Here is a 14,356-nt window from a genome sequence, read left to right as displayed (position 1 = left end):
CTAAGCTTTATAAACGGCCAGCGCACTGTTTTTTTTCCATAGACATTCAGTGGGACACACTTGTATTTTGGAGAGTGCAGTATTCAAACACGATTTGCATCAATAAAGAACATACGTTTCATTTTCGGCTCCATTGGTCTTGCTTTTTCGCTGTTTCTGCTCGTTGGTTGCTGGAGGGGCCTGTCCCATGGCAGGAGGTTTCCGCTTTGCTAACATTTTCCGTTGTCTTTCTATCTCTTCCCTCTGTGAATTTATCCTTTCCTGTTGCCTAGAGATACATAACATAGTGCAGAGGAAGTAAGTGTAAATTAAAAATGCCTATAGAACAATCAATCATCTGTTATCTGTTGAGAGACCATATGGATGCCAGGGATGATCATGGGCAAGGGGAAAAAAGCCTTCCCACTGTGCCACCATTCTAGTTCCAAGTAGTCTAGTCTAATGTGAGCCTATAGGTTGTAACAACTCACCTAAACCAAGGTTTTTAAAATACAAGGAAATTCAGAAAAATACAAGGAAACTACAACTAGTTAAAAACAAACAAACCAAAACAGAACTTTTTCTTGAGGAAATGGTGCGTGAATTGTATAAGAAGATGCAGAATCTTCAAGTATCTACCCAACATGGTTAGTTACCACAATCGTATTTCCTAATATTTAAATTTTATAAAGTAATAATAAAATATTTAATTTTATATAATAAAAGTTTACAGGCTAGGAATTAAAAAATACTGGTATTAAGAAAACCACTCTGAGAGGTAGGGTGCTTGGCTTGCGTGTGGCCAACTCAGGTTCAATTCTCAGAATCTCAAATGATGCCCTGAGCACTGCCAGGAGTGATTTCTGGGTGTAGAACCAGCAGTAGTAACCTCTGAGCATCATCAGTAGGACCCAAAAGCCAAAAGAAAAAAAGAAAAAGAAAACCACCCTCTCCATTAGCCTACCACCAAGCACATAAAGATTTTCCAGGATGGAAGCAATAGTACAGCAGGTAGGGTGCTTGCCTTGCATGCTATCAATCTGGGTTCAAATCAAAACTGCCAATGTGGTCCTTCCAAGCCCACCAGGAATAATTTCCTGAACATTGTCGAGTGTGGTAAAAAAAAAAAAAAAAAAAGTTTCCAGACTTGATATATAAAAACAGGGGCCTGGGCAGGAGTGAACACCTGGCATGTGGTAGCCCCAGGCTAGATCCCCCACATTGCATGATCTACTGGTCACCTCTATACAAAGAACTTCCAACGTATAAAAATATACCAAATACTGACAGCAGCTGCTTAACAAACTCAAATCTTTTTCTGGAATGTCCAAAATGTCCAGCTGACATTCCAAAATGCTAGCTCCCTTCTTTCCTCTATCATTCCCATCTTTTAATACAATCTTCATTTCTGCAGCACAATGAATCTAGTAACAATTTTTAGCCACTTTCAAGTAAAATCACCTCTCTCAACCTCCTCCTGAGTTCAGTATATTCTCCTAGGATGACTACCACCAGAAATTGAAGACTATACTACAGGTCTAGATACAACTAATGCTATATGGCAATATTGTATAAGTGAGATAAGCCTAATCAAAGTGCTGCAAATAACTCTTCTACTGGTAGTACAATCAATTCTCTCATTTTGAGATGAGTTGGTTCACTGATTAGATGTCAATTTAAAGCCAGAATTTAATTCAATAATTTTTTGCTTGCTTAATAAAATATTAACTATCACGAGAGCTATCTATTCCCTACCAGCAGCACCAAAATGTACGTGTATGAATAATTCATGGCTTGATTTGCAATCTTCCTTCCATTTCAATGACTGTCCTTGAGAAAAACATTTATCTTCTCTGAACATTAGTTTCCCCAACTAAAAAAAATTGCTAAAATTATCATTAGCTCATTTCTATCCTTTCAGAGCCAAATGACTTGTACAAGTCAGTCTGAACTCTCTGGAGATAACCAGAATAATATATAGCTTAAATCAGTGGATTTCCATTTTTTTTAACCCCTGCAAACCACCACTAGTCCACAATGGCTGAAAACCAGTGGCTTAACATATAAACTACACTAAGTCAGTGAAGTGCATGGCATTTTGCCTTTAAAGATCAATAACTACTTTGGAAGATCAAGGTTTTAGCAATGCCTTTTATGAACATAGAATAAAACTGATTTTCTATTTTTTTCAGGGAGACGCCATAATTTTATCTTGGAAGATTCACCAAAAAAGGACACCCATTGGGGCCAAAGCAATAGTACATCAAGTAGGGAGTGTGCCTTGCATGCAGACAGCCTGGGTTCCATCCTAAGTATCCCAGATGATCCCCCATACTCACCAGAAGTAACTTCTGAGTGCAGAGCCAGGAGTAAGCCCTGAATATCACTAGATGTGGCCCAAAAACCAAAAGGAAGAAAAAGGAAAGAATACCCATACCCACAGCCATCATATATGTAAGAAATAAGCACAGGATGCATTGAACATGTTTATAAAATTTAAATTTAAAAATCTAAGAGTTTGACATAAAACAGCACCAGACATCAGTTATTACAGATAGGTTATAGATAACACATAATATATATTATAGCATAATATATATAGTGTTATGTATATACCTTATACTAGGGATTTTTCTTTGTTCGTTTTTGTTTTTGGGTCACACCTGGCAGCGCTCAGGGGTTCCTCCTGGCTCCACACTCAGAAATCGCTCCTGGCAGGCTCGGGGGACCATATGGTATGGGATGCCGGGATTCGAACCACTGTCCTTCTGCATGCAAGGCAAACACCTTATCTCCATGCTATCTCTCTGGCCCTTGTTTTTTCTTTTCTTTTTTTTTTTATACTAAGGATGTCTATATTAATCTTAATTGCTGAAAATAAATTTTACTTAGGTTTGTTTAGGGAGTACAAATTCTGAATCATGTCAATACACTTAGAGTAAGAACTAAGTTCTCTCAGCCCCTATGTCCCCGACTTATATGACAATCCCTTGAACAGGATTTTAAAATATTTCTTGCACCGCATCAATTTTAAAGAGTATTCGTTCTTCACAAGTATTCTTAGAAAAAATAGAATACTTTATTGTTATTTTGTTTGCTTTGTTTTAGTGACACTAATGATGCTCAGAACTTTTCCTGGCTCTGCACCCAGGAATTAATCCTGGCAGTGCTCAAAGGACCATATGGGATGTTGGAAATCAAACCAGAGTAAGGTATGTAGGTCACAAAACAAGCATCCTACCCACTGAGCTATCTTAAAAAGAGTACTTCTACTGTTATTTATTTGATATATTGTTGTTGTTTTTTTTTACTATATCCAATGGTGCTCAGAGCTTACTCCTGGCTCTGTACTAGGGTTCACATGAGTTACATGTGATTGAACCTGGGTGGATGGTCTACAAGGCAAACACCCTATCAACTCCATTATCTCTCCAGCCCCCCCCCCCCTTTTTAAAGAGCAAAGATATGTTTATCAAGACTCAGCACTGAGGGCCTGGAAGTCAGAGAGACTTGGAGCCTATTATCTTTTTTGGTGGTGGTGGTGGGGGGGGGGTGTCACACATGGTGGCTCTCAGGGGTTATTCCTGGCTCTGTGCTCAAAAATTGTTCCTGGCAGGCACAGGGGACCATATGGGATGTCAGGATTCGAGCCACTATCCATCCCGAATCGGCTACATGCAAGGCAAACACCCTACTGCTGTGCATCTCTCGGGCCTGAGCCTATTATCTTTTTTAAAAGTACTCAGGACCAGGTCTGGAGCAATAGCATAGTATGGTGTTTGTCTTGCACATGACTGACCCAGGTTCGATCACAGGCATCCCATATGGTCCCCAAGACTGCCAGGAGTAATTTTTGAGTGCAGAGCCAGGAATAACCACTGGCTGAGTACAACTGCTTAGTACAACCTCCCAAACCAAATAAAAGTACTGAGGGACTAATAATTAAATCTCACTCAAATCTACATACCCCTGATTTAAAAACCTTTCCCTAGACAAGAAAACAAGAGTGTCAGTTTGAATGATGTCACCCAAAAGGATATATTAAGTCCCAACCCCCAGACCTGCCGATTAAGCCCTTTGAAAGGTAAGATGTTATTAAATAAATGAGATCATCCTGGAGTGGAGTGGACACTTAATCCAATATGATCCTGTCCCAAAGAGGAGGAGAGAAGAAAGAGAACAGAGACCATGTTAAGAGGGGTTGGAGCTGAGGCAGAGCTGCCACAAGCCCCAGAAGGTCAAGGGAGGATCTTCTCTAGACAAGTCAGAAGGCTCATGCCTTCTGAAGGTCAGACAGTCATGGTACTCCTGATTTTGGAGTTTAGGGTTTCTCAGCAAGGAGACCTAAGTGCCTTGTTTTAAACTACCCAGCTGATAGTTACGTTCTGTTACAATAGTCCTAGTAAATGAATACAGGCACCTGCAACAGTCAAATTGCCCCATGGGCCCCAACTAAATATAAGTAACTGGAAAAGTATGAATAATTAAATAACAGAATCAAATACACATAATTTCACACACAAAAAAAATTTTTTGGTACCAGGAACTGAATTCAGGCACACACATGCAAGACATGCATTCTATCACCAGTCATAGCCCTGACTCCTTAATCAAAATATCCACCAATAATAAGTAGATAAACTCTGAATAGCCACAGATAAGAATTTTTAGAGATTCCCATGATTTCCTATGATGATCTGCTGGAAAATTTGAAAAAAGTTAGTGGAAATATCAACAAAAATTGTAATCACTTTTTATTTTCCTATCAACTTGTGCATTTTTTTGTTTCGTTTTGTGACCACACCTACCAATGGTCAGGAGGTTACTCTTGACTCTGCACTCAGGAATTACTCCTGGTGGGGCCTGGAGATCTTACAGGATGCTGGGAATTTAATTTAAGTTGGCAGCATGCAAGTGTCCTACCCACTGTAATATCACTCTAGAATCTTGATGCATTTTTCAGAGATGCCAATTCTGATTAGAAATAGCACTTGGGTCTATTTGAACCTAAAAAGTATATTCCATCTCTCCTCCTATGAGGTTTTTAGGCTGATTCAACTGTTTTGTATTTTACTCTATTTTCTGGGGTTCATTTCTCTAAGCCCAAGTTTGCAAAGAGTGGAAATAGAGATCATGGTGTTTTTGTTGCTGTGCTCGGAGGACCATATAAGACACCAGAGATCAAATCTGGGTTGGGTCTGGCATATGTGCAATCAAGTAACCTACCTGCTGTACTATTTCCCTGGTCCTTAAGAATGGAGATTACTTGTTACTTATCTCACTAGATGTTCCAGTTAGAGCTTTCAGGACTCAGAAAACGTTAAGGTACAAGGACTCTCAATTGGATAAATGACAAAATGACAAACCCCTAAGAAAACAAACCAATCAGGGGCCAGTTAGTACAGCGGGTAGGGCACTTGCCCTGCATAGAGCTGACTGGATTTCATCCCTAGCAACCCATAAGGTTCCCTGAGCACTGCCAGGAGTAATTCCTGAGCACAAGAGTCAGGGTCTCAAAGCAAAAACAAACGAAAGAAAACATTGCATTCAATTTAGCTATCAATCAGGAGTGTCAAAGCTGTCAACAAGGGCCAGGAAGACAGTTCAAAGGCATGCACTAGGAGCCAAATTCAATCCCGGGCACACAGAGATGACTAATACACATAATCAGAAATTAGTTTAGAAAAAATATTAGTAACAACTAGGGATGTGGCTCAGTGAAGGAGTACATTCCTTATCTACATGAGGTCCTAAGTTTAATTAATGCCCAGCACCAGACACAACACCACTGCCAGGGGCCGGGAAGGTGGCGCTAGAGGTAAGGTGTCTGCCTTACAAGCGCTAGCCAAGGAACGGACCGTGGTTCGATCCCCCGGCGTCCCATATGGTCCCCCCAAGCCAGGGGCGATTTCTGAGCACATTGCCAGGAGCGTCAAACGGGTGTGGCCCAAAAAACAAAAAACAAAACAAAAAAAAAGAATTGTCAAAATACTACGGGGATAAAGATATTAGGGGCCGGAGAGATAGCATGGAGGTAAAGCGTTTGCCTTTCATGCAGGAGGTCATCGGTTCGAATCCTGGCGTCCCATATGGTCCCCATGCCTGCCAGGAGCAATTTCTGAGCCTGGAGCCAGGAATAACCCCTGAGCACTGCCGGGTGTGATCCAAAAACCAAAAAAAAACAAAAACAAAACAAAAAAAAAAAACAACACCACTGCCACCACACACATGATTTTATAAAGATGAGCATCTACATTTCTAGAAGGTGTGAGTGTGCAGTGTATGTTTCAATGTTGTTCCAGAGTAGCATCATACCCTCCAACCAATACTCAGTGATTCCAGTCAGAAAAAGCAGGAAAGGCAGCAGTCATCAGTAAATCAGAGCTTTCAAAGTCCTGTTCCTACCCTCCTATTTCAAATGACATAATCTAACATATTAAGCTAAACTAAGCTACACCAAAAAGTAATGTAACCCAAAGATCCAAAGATCTCTAAATAAAATACTTACATCTTAGAGGTTTTTGTTTGGTTTGATTGCCACACCCAATGTTGCTCAGGAATATCTCCTGGAGGTGCCTGGGGGCATATGGGATGCCAGGGACTAAAGCCAGATTGGCCATGTACAAAGCAAGTGCTCTACCCGCCACACCATTACTCCAGCCCCTAAATAACTTAGAATTCTAAATGTGAGTTATCTCTTTAGAGAAAACTACTTGAACGTTTCAAACCGAAGGAAAAGCCAAGATTCCACGTCATTGACTGTGATGACGGGCCAGTATCTGCCTTCTAGGAAATATGGCTGCTAACTGTATAGTGTCTTATTAAAGAGTCTCAGGACAGCATGACAGGCATTGTGTGCAAGAAACTACGGTTCAATTCCAGGCACCACAATGGTCCTCAAATCTGGGGCGACCATATGCAAGGCAAGCACCTTACCTACTGTGCTATCACTCTGGCCCCAGATTCTTGAAGGTCTGTGGTCTGTAGCTAACTCAGGACATTTATTTCTCCAGACGTACTTGTCTAAAATATACCAAGTCCTAGGGTTTTCTTTCTTAGCTAGCTCCAATTCTGATTTTACTTTCTTGCAATTCTAACTCCTAAAACAACTGTAATGGGGAACAATTTACTCCTCTGATTACCTACATCACATTTGTGAATGAAAGTGAAGATGATGACCACTATCTGTTGTCACAACTGCTGTCTTAGTAAGGACAACTCAGAAACTGGAAAAAAAAATCCCCCCTGAACTAAATTTAAATTCTCCATCTCATCATCACAACCCACTTACTTGATGAGGTTCTGGAAAGCATAACCGTCCGTCCACTGTTCAGTAAAAGAGGCCCCGTGTCGGACGGTGGTGAAGTGGCCCAGTCTCAAGCGGTCTTGCATACTCTTATCTCTACATGCCATCTTCTCTTGTTTTGACTGAAAAGGACATATTAAAAATAATTTTGTTTTCCTGTGGGAATGCAGTGACAATATTCCAGTTAATTTTTGTACTGTTGCGTTCAAATTTTCATACCAGCAACTGAATATTCAACTAAAACGAATATTCCAATTTCAAATTATTTGTATTAAAATGTCTTCTTGTTTCTGTGATCCAAGTGGAGAAAAGTGCTTTCATTTCATTTTTTGTGCGGGGAGAGGAGGCAGGGTGAGAGAGGGATTATACCCTGCATTGGTCAGAGCACACTTCTGGCTCTATATATGGGATCATTCCTGGCAGTATGTGGGTATCATATGAGGTGTCAGGGATCAAATCCAGGTTACCATGTGCACAGTGAGTGCCTTATTCTCTGTACTATCACTGGTTTCATCTCTACAAAATTAATGAACAACAAAGCAGAGTTCTCAGCATCTCTAACATCCCTAATCTGTTTCACCTTCTGTACGAAAGATTGGTGTTTTTATATGGTAACCCAAAGGTTTCAGTAAAAGTCTGTCCCAAACCTGTGGCTGGTAATTCATCTCTTTAGGAAGCACTGCCAACTTAATAAAAGATAAGTGAGGGAGATGTTAAGATGTAATACAGATAAACTCTTTTTTTTTTTTTTTTTTTTTTTTTTTTTGCTTTTTGGGCCACACCTGGTGACATTCAGGGGTTACTCCTGGCTGTACGCTCAGAAATCGCCCCTGGCTTGGGGGACCATATGGGATACTGGGGGTCAAACCACAGTCCATCTTAGGTCAGCAGAGTGTAAGGCAAACACCCTACCATAGCACTACTGCTCTGGCCCTCAACATTTTAGAACTTTTTTTTTTTTTTTTTTTTTTTTGGTTTTTTGGTCACACCCGGTGATGCTCATGGGCTACTTCTGGCTATATGCTCAGAAATTTGCTCCTGGCTTGGGGGACCATCTGGGATGCCAGGTATCAAACCCAGGCCTGTTCTGGGTCAGCCGTGTAGAAGACAAACACCCTACCATGGCGCTATCGCTATGGCCCCTAAAAACTTTTAAAATATCTACTAAAATAAATTGAAACTAATAACTTACAAAATGAAGAAGATGTCCATTAAAGTCATATGTAAGTGTATGGCAATTTGATTTGTTTGTTTGTTTGTTTGTTTTGGGGCCATACCCAGTGATGCTCTGGGGTTACTCCTGTCAGGCTTGGGGAACCACATGGGATGCTGGGGTTTGAATCTGGGTTCGTCCTAGGTTGGCCACTTGCATGGCAAATGCCCTACTGCTACGCTATTGCTCCAGCCCCAGATATTTAATTTTATAGCAATAAAACATTCAGTTATGACATTTTATATGAAAGCTACTCTGAATATCACCTCTGAAACAGATTGGAGCAATAGTACAGTGGCTATGATGCTTGTCTTCATGCAGCTGATCTGAGTTTGAGACAACATGGTCTTCTAAGACCACCAGGAATAAACCCTGAGTGCAGAGCCAAGAATAAAACCTGATTACTGGGCCAGAGTGATTGGACAGCAGGGAAAGCTTTTGTTTGCAATGGCAACCAAAGCCCTGGTTTCGATCTCCAGCATCCCACATGGTCAATTCTTCCAAGTCCATCAGGAGTGATTCCTAAGTGCAGATCTAGGTGTGTCCCCAAAACAAAACAAACAATAACAACAACAACAAAAACCATCTGTGCACTGTTAGGTGTGATCCAAAAACAAAAAGAATAAAGAAAAAATACAACTCTTAGGTTATGCTGGAAGAACAATGGGGATGTAGCTCAAGAACAAGTTGTATGTCTCACCTGGGTAAAGTCCAGGTTCAATTCCCAGTGCTCACACACAAAAAGGAGGGCACACACTTAAACTGATTAAATGAATGTAAGAATTCAGGAGAGCAACATCCTAAATAAAGTCAATATTAGCCCTCTTATCCAATCAATAGCAAAAAAAAAAAAAAAAAAAAAAGGAAAGCATAAACAGAAAACATGCCCCATATTATCATCTTAGATGTCTGATCCAGGTCCTGTGCAAAAGAAATTGTCATATAGGAGTTTTTCCTTAAAATAAAAAAAAAAAGAAAGCCCTTCTTGGCAAGTGGAATCCAACTGGCTGAACAGATTTAGGAGCCCTAGTTCAATCCTGGCACAGAACAGGATACAGCCTTAGAGAACTATTGGGAGCGCCCCAAATGGAAGTGGGTAGTCCTCCCTTGGGGGCTGGGGAGAAAGCCCAGAGTTGATCCCCAACACAGCAATGTCCCCCAGCATCACCAGGAGCAACATGAATGTAGGAATGACCCCTGAATTTCACAAGAAATTTCACAACCAAAAGGCATACAAACAAGCAGAAAAACCTACTCTGACATGAAAATCCCAGGCAGTGAAGCAAGCTAGGAGCTTGCCTTAACACAGTCAACCCAGATTTAACCCCTAGCATCCCATACAGTCACCCAAGCCCCAGCAGGAGTAACCCCTGAGCACAGAGTGAGGAGGTAGCCACAAACACAGCTGGGTGCGGCTCAAAACTTAAAATAAATTTAAAGACTAAAATAAAATAAAATGAATATTCAGGTAAAGATAAGATGTCCCAACAATGCCGCTGAGCATCCTGGGTCACAACCTGGGTCACTCTCACCTTTTCAATGAGGAGTTTCTTGCTCATTGTTACACACCGATTTAATCGCTCTTTGTATTTTTCTAGCATCTTCTGCTGCTCATCGATCTGCCGCCTCAAATCACAGTTGGCCTTCAATGGAAATAAATTATTTAATTAGTTCCAAGGAAGTTACATTAATACAAAAGCAGTGTCTAAGGAGTCCACAATTCATTTCTGTTATTAAATTAAAAATAAAACTGAGGGGCCAGAGCAAATAGCACAGCATTTTAGGGCATTTGCCTTGCAAGCAGAAGACCCAGGTTTGATCCCCTGCATCCCATATAGTCCCCTGAGACTGCCACGAGTAATTGCTGAGCACAGACAGGAGTAAACCGAGTGCTCCATGGTGTGGCTCAAATACCCCCACAAAGGTAAAATTGAGATTCAAAGAACCAAAGTAAATTTTATTATTTAAAATTTAAAAAGAGGGGGATCAGAGAGATAGATAGCACAGTGGTAGGACATTTGCCTTGCAAGCAGCTAACCTGGGACGGACCCGAATTTGATTCCTGGCAACCCATATGATCCCGAGAACCACAAAGAGTAATCCCTGAGCAGTGCTGGGTATGACCCAAAAACCAAAAAGAAAAAAAACTGTAATTCACAATGCCAGAATTGGAACACAGACCTAAGTCTCCAGTGCTCATTAGGATGGTTCCAGCTCAGGGACCCAGATGCCAATCCTGACCAGATGGTTCAGTGCTAAGCAACAATGCCACCTGCAGTGCTCAAGGAACCAGGGGTCTGGGTGGAGAAGCATGTAGTCTTGGGATGGGACTTAGGGTGTTATGCATGTGAGGGATGTGGCCCATCCTCTGGGCTCTCTCCCTGATCATATATTTAATGGGGCTGGGGAGTGCACACCAGGCTGTGCCTGTTGGTGATGGTAATGTGGTGTCAAAGACTGAACACAGGCAAGCTGCATGCAAAGAATTCCAGACCACAGAGCTACCCAGTCAGTCCTTGGTACCTGGTATGAAAATTCATGATGTATCTGATTATAAATCTTGACAATTTGGGGCTGGCGCGGTGGCGCTAGAGGGTAAAGTGTCTGTCTTCCCAGCGCTAGCCTAGGATGGACCACAGTTCGATCCCCCCGCATCCCATATGGTCTGTCCCCCAAGCCAGGAGCGAATAGCCAGGAGTAATCCCTGAGCACTGCCGGGTGCGGCCCAAAAACCAAAAAAAAAAAAAAAAAAAGAATTAAGTCACATGGGGGCTCTAGTACTCACCACATCCCTCCCAACACAATAAACCTTGCTTCTTTGCCAAAATAGAGAAATAAAAATAAAACCAAAACATTTACCATCTGGCTGTAGTTATTATCTGATACTATATATACTCTCTACTCAATGATAGGTAATTAGAATATAAGTAACACTTTGTATAGGTCCTCATTATAAAAAACTCTTACCACATTTGAATACTCACTCTTAACAAATCATCTATTCTTCCCTCCTTCTTCTCTAAGTCAGAATTCTTACTGTTTTCTAGTGCAGATATTTTTTCTAATGTGAGGTCAGACTATAGAGATGAGAAGAAAACAAATTTAGGATTAATATCAAAATATTATGTCATCACATTTTCCCCATTATTTTCCTGGAAACAAGCACTAATTAATTAGCACAAATAGCATAGAATCACCTGACTCAAGAAATAAAACATGCTGTTCCTAGACCACTTTTTTGAGACTTTTGTTCCACTGTATCTGCACTGCAAGAACAGGTCAACTTTAGAATCAAACTGCATTCTCAAGATTTTGTGACTGAACTGTGACATTGTAGAAACAAAATTTGCTGAACAGAAAAGCACCTCCCATACGTGACCCTGTGTCTACATGATCCAACCTGCCACCTAGTGGAAACAAAAGGTAGTGAAAATGGTCTTCAGAAAAATAAATAGCTTTGTGTACTGCTAAGAAATGTTATAATGCACTACAATCTGGGGACGTGTGGACAAAGTAATTGTACATGGGTTCTGCCTTATTTTTCTTAATGTTTTTTTGACTCTAAGTTCAATATTTAGGCGTCAGCAAGGGGATTTCTTCTGAGAACTCTGTTTATGGGCGATTGTTCTTTCACTGTAACTTTACCTTGTCCTCTTGGCATCATTGTTCTCATAATTAAAGAAAAAGAAATAATATCTGCTCCTAAGATTTAGCAAATCCTTCTCGATTACAAAGCAGCCTATTTTAAAGTCGACACAGTGCCAGGAGGTTTCAAGAAAGCCCAGTAGGGTTAAGGAGAGAGCTCAGGTAGGGGTACATGGCCTGCATCAGCTGGCCTCAAGTCCAGCTCTCAATACTACCTGGGCCCAAGCACTGTTGGGCAGGAGTAGCGCCATGTCTCAGTGGCCTGTACATTGAACTATCTGGCCCCGTGGGTTAAGGATCACCAAAGTGGCCCTAGCATCCCTGAGCATGATTTAGGAGGCTCCCCAACCTTAGACACTTCTCAAAACAAAAAAAGGAAGGCCCGCTGACTACTTGGCTAGCTCAACTCTGCAAACTCGTACACTATTATTCAGAGGTATTGAAATGTTCACATACATTCCTGCCATGGGGGTTTGGTATCAGAGCATCCTATATGGTCCCTGAGCACAACAGGGGTAATTTCTGAGCACAGAGCCAGGAATAACCCGAGTGCTGCTGGATGTGGCCCAAAAAAACAAAAACCCCAAAAGTGGCTTCTAGGAACTAGCTAAGAGAGAATGCATATTGGTGTGCTATATTCTTAAATTGCTAGGTTGGGTCAAATAAGCAGGCTCTTTCAAAAATCAGGAATCAAGATTCACAAGTCCACTGGTAGCACCATCCTAAAGGACATTTTGTACATAGAAATAATCAGAATATAGCACTTTTTAGAAATGATCTGTACTCAAAATAACTGAAAGGGCCAGAGCTATAGTACAACAGGTAGGGTGCTTGCCTTTAATGAAGCCAACCCATCACTGATCCCCAGTATCAGATATGGTTAACCGAGTCTGACAAAAATAACAAAATACCAAGCCTATAGGGCAAGAGCAATAGTACAGTGAAAAGGCACTGGGTATGATCCAAAAACAAAAGTAAATCACAATATCAAAACTGGGACCCAGTTCTAGAAGTCTCCAGTGCTTTCCTTCATAAATACCATCCTGCAGTGTATTTCATCTCAAAAAAATTAAAACAAAGGTCAGAGCAATATGGTACAGCAGCTAGGTAGGGCATTTGTCTTACACATGGTAGTCTCGAGTTCAATCCCTGGCATTCCATATGGTCCCGAGCCTGCCAGAAGTATTTTATGAATGCAGAGCCAGGAATAACCCCTAAACACCACAAGGTGTGACCAAAACACAAAACAAGCAAACAAAAAAAAAAGGGGGGGGGGGTTTAATACACATAATTTAAACTCCAGACACATGAATGAGGGAAAGCTAAAGAAAAAACTGAAGCGTTGAGGATTCTAGACTTTACACGTGGTTAGCATCTACTCCTGAGCTGAGCTTTTCCTCCTCTGATTCTGACCCACCAGCATACCTGGGTCTGTCTGTGTTGGATGGAAACAGGTTTCTGGGAGCTGCAGGAATGCTCTGTATTGACAGATCCCGTAGACGAGGGGCTATTTTGCTGAGCCTGTAATAAAAGGTCAATCAGAAATTTTGCAGCTTTCTTTATAGACATTTACATAAATGTAAACAACTCTATAAAAAAACTCCTCTCATTAAAATCTTATGTCCAGGCCATGTAGTCAGGATGCAAGTATAGTAACTGATCAGGGCTGCAGAGATAGTAGGTAGAAAGTAAATAAGGCACTTGCTTTGCATAAGGCCAACCCCTGGTTTAATCCCCAGCACCATTTATGGTTCCCCGAATGCAGAGCCATGAATAAGCCCTGAGCACCACCAGGTGTGAGCATTCCCAAAAATAAATAAGACAAGAAAGTCTAATAATTCAGGACTTGAGAAAAAGACACAAAGCTTGGGGATAGGAGTTAAAAGCCTGAGGTCTGAGCTCAATTCTCAGGGCCACCTCAGTACCAGGGAAGGCAGGCAGCCCCTTAGTCTAAGATACTGATGAGGGAAACAAAACTACTCAGATGAGGGGGGGGAAGGCTAAACAAGGTGGCTTGGATGGACTATGTTTCTAAAAAAAAACCAAAAAACAAAACAAAACACATTGGCGGAGGGGACCCCCTTCACGTAATACTCTGCATTCGAATCACTCCTGGGAGTGCTCAGGTGACCTTATGGAATGCTGGAATGCTGGGGATCAAACCTGGGTTGGTCACATGCAAGGCAAGCACCTTAATCCCCTGTACTCTCTCT

At 41.3% G+C, this 14,356-nt stretch overlaps 1 protein-coding gene across 1 annotated transcript in view; it reads right to left on the bottom strand.

Annotated features, from left to right (window-relative positions):
* TLK2 (tousled like kinase 2) overlaps positions 1-14,356 on the bottom strand; it is a 58,334-nt gene that overhangs the window by 35,508 nt on the left and 8,470 nt on the right. Inside the window, exons 2-6 of the mRNA XM_049780377.1 lie at positions 13,569-13,664; positions 11,483-11,575; positions 10,031-10,141; positions 7,271-7,407; positions 116-268 (exon numbers count right to left, since the gene is read on the bottom strand). Coding sequence (XP_049636334.1) covers positions 116-268; positions 7,271-7,407; positions 10,031-10,141; positions 11,483-11,575; positions 13,569-13,664 — 590 coding nt within the window. The remainder of the gene's footprint in view (positions 1-115; positions 269-7,270; positions 7,408-10,030; positions 10,142-11,482; positions 11,576-13,568; positions 13,665-14,356) is intronic.

The sequence above is a fragment of the Suncus etruscus genome, chromosome 1, assembly GCF_024139225.1.
Source record: "Suncus etruscus isolate mSunEtr1 chromosome 1, mSunEtr1.pri.cur, whole genome shotgun sequence".
NCBI lineage: Eukaryota > Metazoa > Chordata > Mammalia > Eulipotyphla > Soricidae > Suncus > Suncus etruscus.
The sequence above is the reverse complement of the archived record's forward strand: the minus strand, read 5'-3'. Positions and strand labels throughout refer to the sequence as shown.